The 22,723-nt window shown below is 31.9% G+C and overlaps 1 protein-coding gene across 1 annotated transcript in view; it reads left to right on the forward strand.

Moving 5' to 3' along the window:
- Positions 1–244: 244 nt before the first annotated feature.
- snu (ABC-type transporter snustorr) overlaps positions 245–22,723 on the forward strand; it is a 65,322-nt gene continuing 42,843 nt past the window's right edge. The window contains exons 1-2 of the mRNA XM_085203195.1: positions 245–430; positions 17,095–17,158. Of these exons, the coding sequence (XP_085059321.1) occupies positions 17,100–17,158 (59 nt within the window). The 5' untranslated portion in view covers positions 245–430; positions 17,095–17,099. The remainder of the gene's footprint in view (positions 431–17,094; positions 17,159–22,723) is intronic.

Genomic DNA, 22,723 nt, shown 5'->3' on the forward strand with positions numbered 1-22,723 from the left:
TATTTTTAAGCTTGTATACTATACTTTTAATCAGCATTTGTTTATTTATTATGTTTTTGACATATCAGGAATTTTGTCATAAAATTCATAATTTGAGCAACTTTATTTAACAATTGTATATAATATAATAATGATTAAACAATAACCCGTATAAATAAATAAAATAAGATAAAATCAGAGAAGCTTCCTCCTTTACCAGTTAACAAGAAATTAACTGGCATATACTGATATAGAGACAAACACTCGCAAGTCACAACCGACGCAGCCACGCTCCGGTACGAACGTGGCCCAGCGTTTGCCTGTTTTATTTTAATTTTTTTAAAATTTCGTGTTGTGGTAAAACTTCGCGCCATTTTCAAGTGACAGTGACATATATATTTTGTGTTTTCATTTTATTTGGTGACGTTAGTAAAACGGATTTTAAATATTGGTAAGTATTTTTATAGAGTATAATAGAGTTAAACGAAATTGGAAATGTTCTATCTACGAGGAAGTTTAAGTTAAGCGCTTTTTATTGCGCAAGTTTCCGTATTTATTAGAAAAACAGTAAATGATGCAACTGTTTTAATATATTATATATATGTGTATATATAAAATTGCATATATTCCTTGATGTTCAGTCGAAAGTTTTTATGTTTGCTGTAGTTTTGTTTGGAAAAGTAAAAGTTTTGTAGCGTTGTTGCGTTGTGACGAAAATACCTACCTACCTGTCTTTTAGTAAGTATCGCGCTGTAAGAAATCAAGGTTGGTAGGAGAAAGTGGCCCAGGCATGAATGAGCGAACGCAAGACTATATACAGTACGGCCGACGAGTCGTGGTCGCCCTGAAGTTAGCTGTAGATGGTTGCGCAGATTTGATTTTAGAGACTTTTCTTACTCTTGATAATTTTCTTCCCGTGTTAGATTAATTAATGGGCAAAAGTTCAGAAAACCTAACTTCAGGGCGACCAATACTCGTCGTGTGTACTGTACGGCTTTATAAAATACTCGACTTATCGTTACGACGCAAGACGTTAAAACGTTTATCACATCCTTATTTTACTTGAATACACCATTATTTATTTAAAATATATTAAACATTCGAGTTTTTTTTTCTTTAAAATATATTATACATGAGTATTTAATAGATATTTTTATTACAGTAATAAGCATAAAACCTTGCGTGGTTTTTTTGTTTATTACATAATAATTTGCTATCGTCGTAAATAGTGAAGCTGTACACACATAATTATATTTATATTAAATTAACTTAATATAAATGTAATATTATATTTATATTATGTAACTTTCACGTTTTACTTAGATCTCCCGTAATTTAACATCGATCAATATAAGTCGTCTAAATAAACCATAATTTACTTTATTATAATACAAAAAAGTTTTGTTGTTGGTTTTTTTTGTTTTGGTTCTATTGCCACTTGAAGAAATGAATAATTATTTATTAATCAGTTCTTGGCTCTAGTAACAATGCAAAGCGCGGCGTGGAGTTCCGCCACTCAACACGCAATGCCTCAAAAAATTCGGCGGAAAGCGGGGAACGAAGTGTCTTAACACGGGGTTCCCTTTAGCTACCCTGCTATATGCGGGATACAGCGTGATAAAAAAAATATTGTATTGTAATAAATGTTGTTTTGTGTAAGTGATTTTAAGTCGTAAGTGTTTTTATAGAAGATGAACTTACATAGTTGTGTAAACCTTTTTTGTTGTGATAGGGGCGAAGCGATCGGAAATTAAAGACTAAGCGAACAGTGAGCGAAGTCCCCTAATACAGTTATAATATTAATTATGAAATAGAATAAAGATACCTACTTACATAGAAAAATATTGATTATGTAACAAGCAATATACTCGTAAAATATTTAATCTGATTTTAATTAGACAAAAGTCTTCCTTTTACATTTTTTATATGTTTACACTTTCCAGGATAGACAGACACGTTTTTCCATCACTAGATTAGTAGTGATAAAACATTCTCTTCTCTATAAATAGGAAATGTATTCTGAGTACCATTTACCTGAGCTTCGACACACTATCTAACGTGTATAACGTGATATAATAATATAGCTTATATACAGTCTTCTTCGATAAATGGGCTATCTAGTACAAAAATAATTGAGTAGTTCCTGAGATGAGCGTATTCTACCCAGCAAATTCTTCAGTTTTATAATATTGGGTATAGTTTTTTCTAGCTTCACGCTGTATCCCGCACAAAGCAGGCTAGGTAGGAACCTTACGTTGTAGAATCATCACACACTTTTATTGTCCGGAACAAAATGATAATATCGTTTTCATTATATGACCATATATGAATACTAGCGGACGCGCGCAGCTTCGCTTTCGCTTATTTAGGGATGAATTCTAATAAACTATTAAACATATGTTTAATGAAATATTTTTAAGAGTCTAAATTTCAAATTTTATAATAATCGGTGGCGATTTAAAGATTTTTCCATACAAACTTTCAACCCCTTATTTGCACCCCTAGGGGATGAATTAACATAAAGCACGAAACATGTGTTCAATGAAATATTTTTAAGAGTCTAAATTTCAAATTTTATAATAATCGGTGGCGTTTTTAAGATTTTTCCATACAAACTTTCAACCCCTTATTTGCACCCTTAAGGGAAGAATTCTAGAAAACCATGAAACATGCGTTCAATTAAATACTTTTAAGAGTCTGAATTTCTAATTTTATAAAAATTGGTGGCGATTTAAAAAAAATCTATACAAACTTTCAACCCCTTATTTGCACCCTTAGGGGGAGAATTCTAGAAAACGATGAAACACGTGTTCAATTAAATACTTTTAAAAATCTAAATTTCAAATTTTATAAATATCGGTGCTGATTTAATTTTTTTTCCATACACACTTTTAACCCCTATTTCACCCCTTTAGGGTTAAAATTTTTCAAAATCCCTTCTTAGTGGATGTCCAGATTACGAAAGTAAACTTTTGTCCCAATTTTACGTTTCTACCATCAGCGGTTACGGCTGTGCGTGCGTCTTACCTCAGTCAGTGAGGACAAGTCCTTTTATATATATAGATTACATAAAAATCACTGCACTGTTAAGATCTTTCGTGAACACAAGTCATAAATTACATTGAAAGTAACGTGGAAAAAGAAAGTCGGAAGTTTAATCGAAATCTGTTCAATATCATAATACTCATATAATACGCTAGTGGCCGCCCGCAATTCTGCTTAAGTGTTTAGTTTTCGTAGACTATAAAACGCAAAAATCCATTTTTATCCACTTCCATAAGAATTTAAAGAAATCTTGTCTTAGTACTTCTCAAGGAATTGGCTAAGATTTTAGCTATCAATGTATGAATATTGTCTTTAAAATGATGATCTTATTAGATCACGAAAATAATTGAGATGAAAAAAGAAATAATTGTGTTGAACAAGCTGGCGAAGCCACACTAGCCCCGGCCCTCAGTTGTAAATAAACGCGACTAATCCAGTTAAATAGTTTTATTTTAAAATATTTTAGCACGAACAGAAGATTTTGTTTTGTTTTTAGTTGACCACGCTAATATTAGGAAGTAATGGTATAAATTAAAAAATATTTTAATTTTGGATAGTCCAATTATCCTATATAAGACATTAATTACTTCGATGTTACTGATTATACCTACGGCCAGAGTTACCTCGGGTTCTTAGAATATATGACCACGAGTGCGAAGCCGCAGTAAAAAACAAGTATTCATGTAATCATTGGAAATGTAACGGCGTTTATGACCGTACATTCCTAGAAAATGTGCGTGAATTGTTTATATTTTATATATAAAAAGAAATTCAATAATCAATAGTGTATCTGTTAATAATGGTTTAATGATTGAAAAAAATATGTATAATGTTTTACTGAGCGAAAATAATAAAACATAGTCTAGTCAGACAAAATTTGTTTTTTTTTTACATTTTAACTAAGACCACCACTACGCATAGAGTATCTCATAAACATTCACAAAGTATAAGTCACAACAAAAATCAAACTTAATCACTCCACTTCAACTTAATGGACTATAATTAACAAGTTACACTCAAAATCTTAACTAATGATAGTTGTCACGTGTCAGAAAAAAATCTAAGTTGTATATTTTATCATTGTGTTCTAAGTTGTACAGTTGTATATTATTGTACATTTATTATTTACAATTCGTGTTTTAATTTTCAGATACTTATATAAGAGTTTGAAAGTAGCGGGACTCAAATCCGCACTTCTTAGAAACCCTCCAAGCTCTCTACCCAATTGCCATACCATTTTTATCGAGCTACATTATTATATTGTTATTCGTAATTATAATTTTTATATATATTTAAGTGTTTAGCTTCTCTGCAGGGTTATTTCTGCTTATTTCTGGTACCAAATATTATTTCTAAATATGACAATTTGGTAAGTGAGAACGCTATTTATGAAGTATTTTATCATTTTTAAAGTGTTATTCACACACTAATAAAAGAGAATAAAATATATAGAAACAGACAAAAATTACAAACAAACCTTATAAGCCTATATAAAAAAATGACGGCAATCCGCGAAAAGTTTTTATACTTTTTAAATATTTTTTTTCCATAGAGATATAGATAGAAGATAGAAATATAGATTTTATTGAATATACAAAAAATACAAAAAAAAATATATAAGTATAGAAAAAATTGGATTTCGTCTGAACGCTCTACCCAGTAAAAGCTAGATTTATGCTTTATACTCATACTAAAGGAAGGCACTAGTTTAATTAATCACACATATAGTACTAGTATGTGAAAGAAGGTAATTCTTTAATCATAATAGTAGTACGTGAAAGAATACGTCATAATGACGTAGTTATGACGTGATGTGACCAAAAGAATGGTTGTGAACTTATACACATACGGAATATATCATAACTTCTTTACGTTACATACGAAGGGGTTTCGAACCCATAATAATCATTGTTTACAATGATTAGTAAGACACTTTCTCCATATTATACACTTTACATTGTCATTATAGCGTCATTTTTTTTATTTTTTAGGCCACACGTTGTATCCTGCTTGTAGCAGACAGACAGAGGGAACCTGGAAACTAGTGTTTAGATTCTACGTTCCCATTAAGACACTTTCATTCGTACTTTCTCCAGCTATTACGTGTAGAGTGGCAGAACTCAATGGCACGCTTTGCCTCTATACCAGAGCGAGGGAGTGAAAATAATAATTACTATTTCATTAACCCGACTGGCAATCGAATACACAACGGTCATGTTTACAGCACGCTTTTGTCGTTGCTCCAAGACGGCCTCTTTCGTCGACAATATCAATAAGATTTTACTTTGTTGAATAATTGAAATATATAAGATATCCAAATAAAGCAGGGGTGTCTTATGTATTTTTGTCATATTTTTGCGGCTCTCTCATACGAAGCAGTACAAATTTCTAGTCGCAAAAGATTTAATCAAGACACTTCGCTCTCCTTTTTCCGCTCGAATTATAGACGCTACGTTTTAAAAAGCAGAAACGTACATTCTACCTAGAGTGCGGAAAGAAAAATCATTCCTCCATGTCAGGATCGAACCCGCAACCATCTAATGTACATTCATATGATGTTCTACTTCCAGTCCATGATGGCTTAAAAATTATTTAAAAAAATATATTTATGTAATTATTTTCTTTTTTCACTAGCTCCATATTGTCGCAAAGTTTGGCATACTGTTAAAAGAGAAAGTGATTTCGTATTTTGGTTCTTAAAATATGTCATTGCTTACATTGATTACTAAGCACTTGTCGGTGTACGTGAAAAATGAAACGGCAATTGAATCTGCTAACTTTTTGTAAATTTAATTCTATGCATCTTAAAGGATTAGGAATTCTAAATAAAGAATTTTGTTTACCAAAAGTGTGTGATTTAATGAAATTAACTTTTTCATATTGTATTATATGGTTTTCAGTATAGTCGCCGCTTTTAAGGAAAAATGCATATTATACTGAATATTATATTCCGTTGTTTATTTAGTTATATTTCGCCATTAATTGACCATGTAGGCTGAGCACCAACAACGCTAGTTAAAGTTTGTGCTAATATAAACACTTTAAATCCATTATCTTAATATACGTATTATGTATTCAGGACGCAGGCATATTTAAATAACATAATATGTCTTGTAGTTAATATAAGAAAAGTGTTTGGATTATTATTATTTTTGATTTCTAAATTTTTTACTTAAAGTTGTAGCAAGGAAGGCAGAGGTAACCTAATATCAAGACAGTCCCCACCTTCCGTCTAATTTTTGAGACATTGCGTGGTGAGTCGTGAAACTTAACGTCACGTTATCTTTTGTTACCAGGGTTAAAAAAAAGGAAAATAATTTATTCTCCCGCCATTCAGTTTTACTATGGTAAAACCACCCACTTTTATGGTAAAACCTCTTCTTTTAATGTAATCTCTAAGTAAGACGATTTAAATTGTATTAACATTCCGTTGAACTATTCCTGAGTCATATTACTCGTTATTACTAGTACTGACTACTAGGTCACAGTTGCAGGATGTAAACAATTAATATCTCAATTTATTGCTTACTTTATATTATTACTAGTACATTACGTCAATTTTAAAATTATTTAAGCAAAGCAGTGTTTTACGCTTGTCAAGACCATTGACTTGTACGGTATCTTGGAATACAAAATATCAAGCTTTTTAGTCAACACAAATTTTATTTTGTCAACATTATAAGTGGGAAACTTATTGACCTACGTACCGATATTGGTACGGAACGCTCGTTTGTGGCGAGTTCACTCACACTTGATCAGTTTTTTTAATAATTTAAAATATATAGTCCTTTACCTGTACGAAGAGCATATTGTAATATTAAAGAATCTTGATATACTCGTATTTAGGCTATATATCTTTAGGTTATTTTATAATGTTAGCGAACTCGCGAAAAGAGGATAGATGTAGGTGAAAAGGGCTATTAAAGCAGTGGAATTGTATCAAACGAGGGCAGTCGCTTGTAGGCAACGGCCCTTATTGGAATGAATTGGTTTTTATCTTGTTTTTTTTTAATAAAACGTTAACCGCTTCCGATTTCTAACAATATTTATAAGTTTTTTTTACATGATTTAAAGTATTAATCCATACTAAATAAAACGTAAGTTATTTTACGTATAGGGACCCGAATCCTCTCCTCATCAGACGCTGTGCCGCAACGCCACGACGGCCTGAGTGATGATGATATTACAACAAGATTACTAATAACATTAATCTCATCAATCATTGTTACACTCTCATCGTTAACTATAGCGAGGGTGCCTGTCGCGTGCGCCGTAATAGTTGGTAAACATAAGAACCAATAATCATTTGGTGTGCATACCACGTAATGCCAAACAGCGCGAAGGTCACCAGTTCTAATCCTGTTCAAAGTTCAAAAAAATCTTTATCAATATCTCATTTTAATAACTTCTTATTTAGTGGAGTATCTTAACACTAAGTTTCCTCTGCTTTCTCAGTTATAGTATGTTATAATTAGTATGTAGGATATAGCGTGAAGCTGCAAAATAAACATTTGTCCATTGCACTATGGTAGAGTCTCATTGAGCATGACATCAATTCTATTTTTGAATGTAGGCTGTTTGAGTATTATATTACTAGCTACGATGTTAGTATATTTTAAATGTAACTTGTGGTTTGGGTGGTCTATCCGTGACCACGGACTTATACTAAGTCCTGGAAACACCGTGCTTCCAAAAATTTATAATAAAATATTCGTACAAGTATAAGTATTCGTCAGAAAGTAGGCTCCCTGTTATATATGGGATACAACGAAGATAGAAAAAAATATTTTAAGTATATTATTTTAAGTTTAAGTTAAAGAGTTTTATTTTAAATGCATAAAAATCGAACATCAAAGGTCTTATTGTATGGATACTTATTTATACCTGACGTATGTATATATCTACAAATATTGAAATACATATAGACGTGTTGAAATTAGCACGGCACTGTGTTGTGTACCTATTTGTAAAAGTAAATTTTTCATGTCCAATCTCAATATGGTCATTTTAATTTACGACGTGACTTGGAACTTATTTCTTATTTAAACCGGATTTTTGGATGAGCGTATAGTTTACATCTATATTCATCCAGTTTCCAGGCACTCGGCTCTCCACGTCCCACTTGAATTCGAGATGCATGTTGAGTGGCGAAACTTAACGCCTCACTATGGGCATACGAGCGTATTTATAAACCCCTTTCAACTCTGAGATCGATCCTGAGATGCTGTTTTCATCTATAAATTATTAAAACGGCATCGCAAGATCGATATAGGAGTTGAGAGCGGGAATGAAGAACGATATCTGTATGAGGGTATAATATTTGTTTCATTGTCTTTTAGAAAATGTTGTTTTCCACTGTGAGAAATTCGATCAATCCAAGGATTCAAATAATACAAACAGCTTGACAATTACCTAAGATAAAATAACAGAGAGTATTATAAATTCAAATAATACATTTTACACCTTGTATAGGTACTTCTATCTAACGGATTTTATATAATAATTTTAGAATTGACAATTCTCTACCAACCATAGGGATGTTCGACCACAGATATAAAATAAAGATTTTGTCAAAATAATTATTATGTTAGTACACCTCTGTTCAACGTAAGGTGTTATGTTGAATGGCGGGAACTTACTCTGGAACAGCTTTGATTATAGAATATACTCTAATATACTTTCTAACGTTCGGTGCACTGCCACTGTTATGCATATTGCATAACGGTGGAGAGATACGAGTATATTATATTATGTATTTTTGTAAATATTTCTTTTCTAATACATATACATTTTTTTATTATGTAAAATACTAACTTTAAATATTTTTATTTATCTTTACATATGCATACTGAAGAATTAAGGCAAAATATTATTTAGTCTATTAGGCCGCTACACATTTCAATATCCTTTCAACGGCATACATTATTTAATTAAACTTTGGTAATATGTGGAAATTACATTAAAATCTATGCCATGTTCTGTTAATATATTTTATAGGTTTAGTTAAGTAAAAGATAATTGTAACAATAAATGAGAAAATTAACTCCAACTGTTTACAAAAATTACTTTCAATAATAACTAAAAAACAAACAAATTTAGTCGAAAAACTCTTCTTACAGGCGATTAAAAAGTTATGTCAATATAAATACATTGATTGTATTTTATTTTTATACATTATTTTTACCTATGTAAAAATTCTTTAAATTCACACATTAAGAAAACCATGTTTAATGTTTCAAGACACGGTTAACTCCGCAGTTATGACGTATAATTAAGAAACAATCTGTCCTTGCGAGTGATAGCAATAGCCTTAGAACCCTTATTGGAATGAATCCGGTTTAACAACCTTTGGCCAGATAATTTAAATTCTACACTAAGATATGTCTAATCTATTATGGAAAATTTTGATTAAAATAACGTTTATCTTAATATGGTAAACAGAAAAAATGTGTTTTGGTTTATGTATGTATTATTATTGTCATTTCCTCGCTTTGATATCTTCATAGCTCGCCGAGCTGTGCCTTGGTTTAGCTTGTCGCTTGATATAGTCCGTCAGTGACTCAGTAACGATGAGTTAAGAAGAGAGAAAAGCAGTAAAAAAAAATATTCGGCTAGATAGAGCCATTCCGTTCAAATAAGATTATTAGAAAATTATTTTTCAACTATTTTATCTGTACTGTCACCTCAACCTCAACCTCAATGCAACGGATTTAAAAAAAAACTTCAGTAGCAAATAATAAATAAACTACCAATTCATACTATAAAAACCTACCATAATCTATTAATTAAACATCGTAAGAGCACATCGTCATTATAGAAACGATACAATCCCGAATGTTAGAAATATTTTTCAATTTTGTCATCTTTATGAAATACCTGCCATGAAATGAAATGAAATGAAAAAAAATTTTGATTAGATTATCTCTACTTCCGTGTAAAAAAAAGTTTTAATAAGCATATTGAATACAAAAATCTACCATTTCCAACTATAATCTACCATTTCGTCGTAACAACATGTCGTCATCATAGAAACCACACAACCTCGAGTGTTAGTTAGAAATATTTCTCAATTTTCGTTAAATATACCACCGGGCGCGCCCCACTTGGGGTCCGGTTAAAGACTGGTTTAGTTATGTAACGCACGCTCCTTTCACCGTGGATCCTTTTCTGACAGATTGATGTTTTTTTAATTTTTTTTGCTTATCTGTTTAAGATGTTAATTTATAGTGCATAGTGATTGTTTTTTTTTTTAAAGATACACGTTCTGATAGCTGATCGTTAATTTTTTTCTATAAAATTGGTAAATACATTTAACTTGACGTAAGCGATCTAAATCAGTGTTTAGCTGATCAAAATTGATTTATTACCAGCTTTTTAGTTTTTACATTTATATTGTTCCAGTAAACCGGCTAAAAATAGCAAAAATATTTATATAGAATCTTTCTTCGTCAACTTCGTCACTGTTGTATATTTCAACATTTGCCTACGAGTATAATGTTACTACACACACAACTCGCACGTGTCGATCACGTTTTTTGCTTAGAATTAGTTTTTATGTGTTTATCTTCGCGCAATGGTTGTGAGTTCGATTACCTATTGAGGGAATAAATTATTTTCATTACTATTATTCTGTTACAAGACATAACGCGGCGCTGAGTTCCGTCACTCGGTACGCAATGTACCAAAAATTGGCTGGAACGTAGGAAACGGTGTGAATTAAACTGGTTTTCTTTTGCCTATTTATATTTAACATACAGCGTGAAACTGAGAAAATAAATAAAAAGCATCTATAATTTATAAAACTCATACAACATTCTATAGTACTTGTATCACTTGGAAGAACGTGTTTTTAGTTTTTTTTTTAAACCTATATATTATTACTAGTTTACATCTTAAAGTCCACTCAATACGCTATGTAGAGATATTGTGGAAGAAAACAGAGATCATTGATGATTTCTGCTTACCCTTCAATTCCGGAATAAACTTGAAGCTGAAAGGAAATGAAAATCTATTATTAATAATAAATAATAGAATAATTAATATAAACATATATCTAAATGCGTAAATACTTTTTCATTGCCAGAGAGTAGTATGCAGTAAGAGTTTTAATGCTATAATGAAGACTTAAAGAAACGTGATATAAATAGAAATTATCGCGGAAGTTATACAGTTAACGGTGTACTCCGCTATACAGTGTTATTGAGATTATGGACAGTATATATTATAGATATAGTGTATATATTTGAAGCCGTTGTGGCCCAGGGGCACAAGGATGTGACTGTAACGCGACGATTGTGGGTTCGATTCCCACTCGACGGAATGAATTATTATTTAACAATAATTATTTTTTTCGCTCTGGCACCAAGGCACAACAGGCGTTGAATTCCGCCACTCAACACGCAATGCTTGCAATTCGGCAGAAAGTGGAGAACGAAGTGTTTTAACACTAGGTTCCCTCTGCCTACTTAGATGTGTGCGGAATATAGCGTGAAGCTGCATAGAGGCCGTCGTGGCATATTGTGACAGCATCTGAGAGTGAATGCGATGATTGTGAATTCAATTTCCAGTCGGGGGAATGTTTATATTTATTTTTATTTCCCCATTCTGAAAAGACTAAGAGTGGCGTTGAGCTACATCAAAGTCCTAAAAATTAGGCGTTTTGCGGTCCTTATCCTGCTATATACAGGATAGTCCGAATTCTTCTTCTACATCTCAAAACTGACGCGAATAAAGCTTAACGAAGAATTTAGTTAAAAATCTCTCTGCGATTCTTCACTCACCAAGACACAAAAGTTACACAACACAAAAAAACTGAAACATGCCTTAATTTAAAATGTCTGCCATTTCCTTATATTTACTATACCTACCTACGTCTACATTTAAACATTTTCTTTTGTAATTACCCCTTTGGCATTTGCAGTGACATTTAACCAGTTTTTTAAATTATTAAAACACATACATATATGGTGCGGTCGATACGAGTTCGTCAAATTGATGATTTATCATCAGCTAGTCGAGGTTAAAAAAGTTATAAGTTAACTTTTAAATTACAGGTTAATTTTGTTACTTGCCTGCTTTATCCTTGTGCTGTTTATAGAGAACCTTGGGATAAATCACTCTGTTTTACCATTTTTAAACGTAAATAATCTGAAAACCTTATTCAAATATAACGCGAGTCCGACTCGCACTTGGCCAGTTTTTTTTTATTTGTCCGCTATCCCTCATATAGTAGGGTAATTAGTTGCCACGAGTGCGAATCGAACCTTAACTATAACGTACACAGCCCAACGCTGCTTAGGATCTTAGGGGTTGTCCATTAATCACGTGATCTTTTTTTAGCATTTTTTAACCCCCCCTCCCCCATTGGTGATACGTAGTGAGGTTTAAGACCACCACCCCTCCCCCTTCTCAACATCACGTGTATTTTTAGTACCTACAACGAATCTTAAAATTTTCTGAATATTATCTTAATTTAAATACAACTATAAACTATAATCTTATTTTATTCTGAAATTAAGGACCATAATAAAAATGTCTACACCAGGTTGCAAGTTTTTTTTTATTGCCATAACAATAATAATAAAGGAAGAGTTTAATCATAGGAAAAACATGTATTGTACTAGTACATAATATATTTAATGTATATTGTCCTCGGACCACGGATTAGCAAGACATTCTTCAACACTAACAACTGGATAAGCATCTTGCAGGTCAGTTGTTGGCACTGTGCTTAATATTTGTTTAAAAATCGCGCGTTAGACGAAAAAATAAATACACGAGATATCTTACTACACCCCCCCCTCCCCCTTGTGTTATTTTCGTGATTTTTATCAAACCCCTCCCCCCCCTTTCAAGCCTCACGTGATTAATGGACAACCCCTTATATAAATAAAATCATATTACTAAAAATATTTACATACTACTTAAAATAATAATGTGACTTTAACATAATATTGTATACCGAAGGCTGTATTGTGACAGACACGTTAAGCAAAAACAAATATTACTTTTGTATGTATAATTGATCACGTTGCCTCTACCATTGTTTTTATGGGTAAATATAAAATAATAATATTAAAAATATCAATTAAATTAGCTTCACGTTGTATCCCGCACACTGAAGGGAAGGCGGAGGGAACCTAGTGTGAAGACACTCCGTTCCCCACTTTCACCGAATTTTGGAGGGGCGGAACTCAACGCCGCGTTTTGTCCCGACACCAGAGCGAAGAAATGGAAATATAAACGTAAAGTAAAATAATAGTAAAGAGTAGAGATAGTAAAGAGTGGAGATTATTTAAGTAGAAATAGTTAAATAATCAAACACAAAATTAAATTATTAGATATCATAAACATTAAATATTTCGTTCAGAGAACTTAATGTTAAGCGAACTTAGTTTTAAAATTCTCTGATTCTTCACGAATTTACCCACTTTCGAGACATTTTGTGTCGAGAGGTGAACACAGTGCTTTGTCTTATTGCCAGAGCGAAGAAATGAGCACTTCCAAAATTCGGACGGAAATTGGGGACCGGAAATATCTTAATGAAAACGGAGTGTCATAATATTAGGTTCCCAGGTTCCCTCTGCCTACCCTGCTATGTGCGGGATACAGCATAAAGATAACAAAGTGATAGAGCGTGCACTATTTTTGGCGTTATATGATATGATATGCGTGTTGATAACATTAATAGCCGGATCAAAAAGTAAAACTAGTCTATTTCCACTTTCCCTATATTCGTCACGGTGTGACTGTGGCTGTTATAAGGTAGAGCTATTTTTATTTACTTTAGTTTCACGATGTACCCCGCATACTACAGGGTAAGCAGAGAAACCTTAGCGTTAAGACACTCTGTTTTCCTCCTTCCGCCAAAATTTAAAAACTTATTGTTAATCTAAAATTTTATATATCGTATATACTAACATTCTTATAGAGATATATTTTTCGCTTAGAAACGTTATTTTGAATACAATAGTGGAATACAAAAGCTTATAAAAACATTTTCTAGGTCGTTTTTTTCAAATATGAAGAATTACTTTAATATTGCGGGTTTTTTGTAGATTTGGGTATGTAAATTATTTTAGAGTTATATTGTCATATTTCAAACTTGGCGTTTGAATCGTCACGCAATGTTGCCTACCCTGCTACATATGTGGTAGATATAAGAAACAAATAATTAAAAAAATCAGCTTCACGTTGTATCCCGCGTGCAGCAGGGTGTGCGGATCACTCTCTGCGGAGTTTCCACAAACGTGGTCCGAAGAGAGAGAGAGAGAGAGAGAAAAAGTAACTTTTCAACTTCAAGTAATAATTTCTGATATCACCAATTAAACTCTTCATCTGTATAATATAAGTATCAGTTATCTAGATAGAACGCCTCTCACCAACGCTGGCGTGATATATGTTCTAAGGCGGAAATGCCAAAAACATTCAAAAGATTTCAACGCGCTTAAAGCTTCCATACACAAGTACACTATTAGATAGTTATTTATTATGTAACGTTATCTTTCTATTAGCTATGAAGACCATCCTTCGTTTGGTTTTGAATATCATAGCCCAATAGGATAACGTGTGACTGAAAACATAAAGAGTGTAGGTTAAATCAAATGAATTCATTATTCTTTTTCTTATTTAAAAAAAATAATAAATTATGAAATACTAATTTTTACCAGCGGCTTGGCTCGCCCATGCGAGATTTATTTGACCATTCAAATAAAATTAACTATAATTGTGTGTGACTTATTCAAGTTGCCTGAAGTAACTCTACCCGCAGGTACACCAAAACGATTAGTCGCCTTAGGTAGCCCTTCTTAATAAGTGGATAATCCAGCACAAAAATGCTAATAAATTGAACGAATATTTTCTGAGATTAACGCGTTCAAATAAACAAACTTCGGCTTTTTAATATAGAAGTCTTACGTTTATCGTTATTCATAGTTAAAACCACAATTAAAGCCTTGGATAATACTAAAAACTGATTCCAATTACACTAACAACATTATTAATATGAATAAATGAAATGTAGGGCAAACACTTAGCTCTAACAAGCCCATTGTACGATTTACACATGATGATTGTGTGTCAGTAATTTTCCAAGCAATTAAACTTAATCATCAGTTGCGATATAAAACATCGATAGTTATAATGAAAGGTCATTTGTGTGATGATTTTTTCTGCGATTTTAATACACGCTTATCCAATTATTAGTGATAGTATGGGTTTCGAGATTCCATTACATACAATACACAATAACATATAAAAATAAAAACATAAAAAATAATATTTTGTATATTAAATAAAATCCTAAAATAAAGAAAGAAAACCCTAAAAGAAAGTCTAAAAATCATTTTTTTTTCCAGCGGTATGTTTTTTAGTAAATTGACTTAGGGAAGATAATCTGTTCTTTTCTAGTGTAGCGGAATTCAACGCCGCGTTAAACATAATATGAACACAAATATAATAATAGGGATCAAGGGACTCTACACTTAAAAATATCTTTTTTTCGTTTATTTACAAATATTGTCGAACGGCAGTACATTTCATTTGCACCAACAGCACTTGGTTTAACTCTAAAATCAATTGTGTATAGTCATATAATACCGTATAATTTTAAGTCATAAATAATAATAATAAATTAATCTTTATTCTTTTCTCACAAAGATTTAAGCCATGTTAAGTTCCGCCACTCAACACACAATGCTTTTAGAATTCAGTGGAAAGTGGAACGAAAGTGTCTTAATGGGGAACCTGGAAACCTGGTGTTAAGACACTCTTAACACCAGGTTTCCAGGTTCCCTCTGGATATAGCATGACATTGAAAAAACAAAAGAAAATTTTATTGTAAACGTTTAATGCAAACTCATGAAGATGACAATAAAGAAAAAACTATTACCTACATATATTTTTATTACCGCCGAGTCAAAGGTGATGTTGGTTGATGCGTACGACAATAATTAAGCTTAAAGTCACTTTTATGGGCATTAAATTTAATTATCTATATAATATTTTATTTACCTGTAATATGAGTTAAAGGAAGAAAGAATTTATGGTTAACAAACTTCTCTATATCAGTATATATGTATAAGTATCATTGCTATTATGACAGTTGTAATTTTTCTAATGTTTTTCCATTTTTTAGCTTCACTTTTTTTCGTATATATCAGGGTAGGCAAAGGGGACCTTTGTAGTCGCCACAGACTTTGATTGTCCATGCCTTTCGTGTTCCTGTGTTTTTTTATGAAGTTTTTGTTAAGTGGTCTTGGTCTACCAGTAAAGTTCACTATAAGGGCTAATAGCTTCATAAGGGTTTAGGGTCCCCTTATCAATATCAATTAGATGTTATGGTATTGTAAGAGCTGGAAGAGCCCTTTCGAAATCAAGGGAACCTAGTGAACGGCACGCTGTGCCTCGTTACCAGACCTTGGTTTCTTTTGTCTACCTTGCTATGTGCATACAGGGTGAAGCAACAAAAAAACAATTTTCTTTGATTTTCACGATTATTACACATTTTAAATAGAAGACAGGAGTCTATCGAGAGTCTACTCGTGACTACTACAAAGTGTTCCAAAAATGTTTGAAATTAAATATACACGATTAATCCGGTTAAGTAGTTTCTTTTAAAATACTTGTATATATTATAATATGGGTAACCTTGATTGATTCTTCTGCAAAACTCAGGTTAGTGAGGTAAATGCAAATAGGTGTATTGTAATCGCACTAACGCTACGACGCGTGAGAAAAGGTTACTTAAGGATAGTTTTTATGAATACTTCATAGTTTTTACTTCAGTAATTCATTGCTTATGCGGCTTCGTGGTTTGAGAAGAAGCTGAATTGTATTTATTTTTCTATTGAATAAAATATTTTTCTATATTAAGAAAGTTATAAATATATATGATACGATATATGATTCGATGGTTATCGGTTCGAACTTGAGGACGTGAAATATTTAATATTATTATTTTTCCACTGTGTTTTTTTTCATTTCATTTAGAAATGAAATGTGTCGACTAAAGCTTAAATAATTACTTGTATATTTAAATGTATTTTAATTTGAATATTTTTGTTGTTTCAGACAATATGGCAGCAACGGATTACCGGACGGAGAGGGTCAAACAGATGTTCAGTTGGACGACTGGGTGAGTACACTGATTATATTTTTTTTATTCTTCACTCTCAATATCATATTGAGCTTGGAAAACCTTTCGTTTCCTCTGTCCGTATTTTTAAGGAAAAGTATTTAAGTTGCATGAAAATATATATGCGCTCGGGTGAAGCCAGAATAAGCCGTTAATAGGTTTGTATCGACGGTTAACGGTACATATCTTAACATAGAAACACTGTTAATTCGCATAATATAAACGTAAAATAGCCATTGAATTATTTTTTTTTACTTTTAAAATTAATTTCGCAGGTGAAATCTTAACTAAGCTATTTGTAACTCACAAATTCTAAAGAAGCATATAGCAGAGTGGATAGAGTGGACCTAATGATCCTCACTTACACATGTAAGTGGCGGAACTTAGCACCGTACTTTGTTACCAGAGCGCCGAAATGAAGATATTAACAAATGCATTCAAGCATGTAAGAATTAAATCCACAACCATCACATTTACAATCACACACTTGTGTCACAGAGCCACTACGGCCTAATGAATAGAATAAAGTAGCTTATTATAAAATCTCTTATATTCAATAAAACGCGAAAAGTATATAAAAACTTTTTATATATTTGAATCTAGAACCGTTGTGTATAATTAAACAATAAACATGGCAACACTTCAGCGCTATTGCGTCAGATACTTCCGTAATTCATACTTATTCGTATATTTACTCATTTATTACAAATATATTCATTAAATTTAGTAGAAATAAAATATAATGGTTAGGTATATAGATACATAGGTGCATAAGAAATTATGTAATATACAACGTCTAACAAGTGACGTAAGCTTTCGCTTGAACCCGAGAAGCTAACCTACATGAAGATTTAATACTGAGTTGAGTTTATATTACCTAATAAGTAGGCTCATAGGAATTTTCCACCACCTAGTCTCGGTTAAGAAACTAATTCTATTTATTTTATTATTTATTATTCTCCATTTGTTTTGAATATTTTATCTTATTATTATTTATTTTGATCAGTCAGTTTTTTTTGGTCAGTAGTCGCGCAGGAGTAGGTACAAGCGTGCGGCAGTAAATGCGACAGGTTGTGAGTTCGATTACCACTTGAGAAAATGAAATATGTTTATTTTCCTTTGGTAACGAGGCAAACTGCGGCGTTCCGACACTCAGGAGGAAATTGGAAACCGGAAGTGTCTTAATTGGAACAGAGCCTTTAAATATAGCAGTAACCGTACAAGCATATATAATAATAAGAAAAATATGTGAAAAAACTCAGTGACTAGATGAAGTTATAATAATATGGTATTATCGAGCTGGTCTGATAATGGAGCCAGGACCTGAATAGAGGATCTCTTTGGAGGTTACTAGAACCACACGAGTTTAGAGTTAAATAGAATTTATAGTTCCGTGCACATTTTATAGCACATGTAGTACTTGACGTAGAAAAGTCAGTTTTTTTTAACAAAGTACCTGATTATTCTTTATAGTATTGCTAGAGCTACTATCTATTATTGATGTTGAACACGCAACGAGGTAGTAAAATTATTATTTACATATCTAAATGGCACAAAGGTGTGACTGTAAACTAAATGGTTGTGGGTTCGATTCCCACTCGAGGAAACGAAATATTTACTTAAATTTATATTTACGTTTCTTCGCTCTGGTATCGAGGCAAAAGCGCGACGTTGAGTTCCGCCGCTCAACACGCAATGCCTCCAGAATTCGGCGGAAAGTGGGGTACGGAGTGTGTTAACACTATGTTCCCTCTGTCTACTCTGCTGTGTGCGGGATACAGCGTGAAGCTGATTAAAAGTCTTTCGGCATTAACAGAAAAAAGATGTGTTATTTGATAATGTCACTTGATTCTTCACTTTACTTTCCTAGCCTAACTGTTAGATAATTATAAAAGTATGAATAATAATCATAAATTTAATGTACATTGTAGGTATGTATTAGTAACGGGCTCAGAAACCCCAAGGCAAAAAACAAAAAGAATGTCAGAAAACTGTTGTCTTCAACGGAAGCAACCGTACGAGACTTAAATTATAAGATTCTTGGAGGTATATTTTTATAATACATTTAATGTTAAAATAAATTAAGTAAAAAAAAAAAAAATATTTTTTAAAATTATTTTCTTGTTTAGCAATTTAATAGTTTTTTTAGTATTACTAAAGTAGCGCCACCTATCATTAAATTAACACATTGTGTAAAGCGACATCTATTACGTATATGATGAAATAAAACGTAATTTTGTAATGTCATTGTTGATTACAAGATGGCGTTCGTGTTATTAAAGTGTTATAGCCGCATTACCACTTGTCAGTTATAATTTAACTGCGATTATATATATATTTATGATAGGTATATGTTATTCCAATTTAAATAATAGTAATAGGCTTTTTTTAAATTGTGATTTAAATTAGACAAAGACCGTCGTTGTACACATAATACAATGCCTTGAAAACTCGGCGGAGAGCTGGCCACAGAGCGAAATACTCTAGGTTCGCTCTGCCCAGTGTCCATCCTGCTGTATGCGAGATATAGAATGAAGTTAAAGTTATAAGTGAATACTCCTAAATATACGGAAGATATATTATGTAAACAAAAAATGTAAAAAAAGAAACGTTATATATAATAGAATAAATTATTTTAAAACAGTTTGGTTGTTGCCCTTCAATTTTTTTAATAATATAAAAACTTAGATAAATCATGGAAAAAAAAACATAATCAATTCACCGTGAGCTTTGATCATTCATATAGTTCTAATAAATTATATATGTAAGTAATTAATCTATGTTCTTAATTTAATATATTTATTTAAAGATCGTCTTTAAAGGCAACGTTTTGATTTCAATGCTATATTTTATTGTTTTTAGTTTCCGATACGGAACGCCAAGCACTACGGTCTCTATATACCTACTTCTTTTGTCAACATCTACACACATGCCCTCCGGGGGGTCCTCATGCTTTTTACGTGACCATCTTCCAGTACTATAGTACTAGATACTGTGTTTTCAAACGCTGTAGATCTGTCCCGCACTATTAATAACTTATTCTATTAAAATAACTTATTCATATCAATAACTAATTATTATTAATATCAATAACTTATTCTATTAAAAAACGATAATAATGTAAATGTGTGCAATTAAATGCTCTTGATCAACTGACTCACTCGGTAAATTAATTATTGTATTTTTTTAGATTTACACCTTATCCTTACATCGAGCTGGTCTGATGATAGAGCCAAGAACTCTTCAGAGGCTAGTAGTAAACCGCTCAATTTTTTTCGCTCATATAATTTATATCTACGAACTCATAGAAGAATGTATTGTTTTGTTTTTACACTATATTGTTTTATCAAATTTACTCGTGAGTTATATCAGATATACGCGTAGGTTGATACAAAATGGATACAAGTCATTTCTAAAATTTCTTGTGGTCAGAAAGCGGAAATAAAAACGAAATAACAATTTGTATAAGCTTTGTTATACATTTTGAACACATAATTAGATTAATTACTCGTTTTATTTTGACTATTTTTTTTTTACCACTCTAGCATTGCACTCAGATGACATCTTGTCGAAGTACCTAGCTAAACTTTTCAGATGTACACGCTTTTTCAATACATCAGATTAGCTTAGTGTTAAAACACTCTTTTTCCCAAACAAATCCCAACATTTTCGAGATATTGCATGTCATATAAAAATAAATTAATTATCATGTCTGATAACACAAACTGCAGCGTTAAGTATCGTCAAGGTAAAAATATGAACCCCCGACCTATGACGATTATCTCTTGTTTCCCTGCGCATATAATTACCTATTGCGCCATACGTTTAAGTAAAACTAGGAAGTCACTTAAAATCCTTGGTAATATAAAATATAATTCCTCAAGGTGCGTTAAAGCAACACGTTACATAAGTATGAAAGTACCTCAGGTTATTTTTCATATATATTTTGTTTATCTATGCGGAAATTATTGAAGAAGCAGAGTTTTGTTTGCTATTTGCGCAATATGTGGATTGAACTTATTAATAAAACATTAATTTTAAAGACTCCTTTGTAGGTGGCGGTGATAAACGCCGTTCTTTTTTTCTAAACGGACTTTTAGACATTTATATCATGGATATAAGTGTTTAGGTTAGTAATAGTGAGTAGAAGAAAGGCAGTGGGAGCTCACTGTTGGCACTTCAGATCACAGTATCGACGATACTGGAGTAAGGCCCCGTAACAAGCATAAATGCCCCCCGGAGGGCATGTATAAAGAAGTTCATCGTAGTGGGCGATCGAGGCGATAGAGGAGTATTGATATTTGGAGAGGAAGTTAATTTGTCTGTATTTACTCTATGTTTGTAAGGGAAATATTAGGTAAGATAATATTTGTATAGGGGGAGAATAGATTACTGGAAATTCCTGGAAATAGGAAATTATTTTTATTTTACGTCTTAAAGTTCACGCTAACAAAGTTGCGGGTGACCAATAGCAAAATAATAATTTACTTCAGGTTTATAAGGTACTGTTTAAGTTTTGAGTTTTTAGAAGTCTATAAGTTGTGAAACTTGTCGTCCTTGTGATGCTGAGTGGACTTTATACGAATACGGCTGCCTTTTTAAAAAAAAACAATTGTTATAAACATTATTTTAATCTACTTACCTTTTTTAGCTTCACGCTGTATCCCGCTTATAGCAGGATAGGCAGACACCTAGGTATAAAACATTTTTTTGTTACCAGAGCGAGGAAATAATTCATTTTCTCCTGAAACTCCTGATATACAATGGATTACAGCGGAAAGCTTAAAAAAACATATCAAGAGTGAACACAGTGAAATAACAAAACTATGTCATAATAGCATCTTTGCTTATATAAAGTTTTGAATGTAGTGGAATTTGTACTCGCGCCTATTGGATAACATGTCCAATTAGACTATACGTCATACATCCGGTCACTGTGAAGCTTTTATAACATAGGTATATGGTACAATTTCTGTTTCTGTTGAGGGCACTTCTGTATCTGTTAAAATGTTTATATATTTTATTTTAATACTTTATTACACCGTAATTAATATTAATTAACTAAAACACAAAACAAAAAAGAATCATAAATTAACTTAAACAAAAAACAAAAAAAACAAACTAAATAATACAAATAATAGCCTATTTTATTAATTTAGAGATTGTGGGTTCAGTTAGGCGATGAATGAATTATATTAATTTCCTTGCGGCGTTGAGTTCTGCCACTCAACGTATAGTTTCTTGATATTACGTGAGGACCTACTCTGCCATATATGGGATATACCATGAATATTAAAAAATGTACACAATATTATACATAAAAATATCTGAATGCCAGTATTCTGATAATAAGTAGATTTACAAGTTAAATATTTATAAGATTAATGCTTGAGAGCGTGAGATTTTTTGGTTTTCTATGATACTATTGTACTAAATGTATTAAAAAACAACTAATAATATAATTTTTAACAATATTCTATTTTTTATCTTTTTTCACACACACTAAATATACATACGAATGTTGCATATACGAATTTTGCATATTCTCACGTTAATGATGCTTAA

Source organism: Heliconius melpomene, chromosome 19 (assembly GCF_056956725.1).
Source record: "Heliconius melpomene rosina isolate 202511_hmr_F chromosome 19, ASM5695672v1, whole genome shotgun sequence".
Taxonomy (NCBI): Eukaryota; Metazoa; Arthropoda; class Insecta; order Lepidoptera; family Nymphalidae; genus Heliconius; species Heliconius melpomene.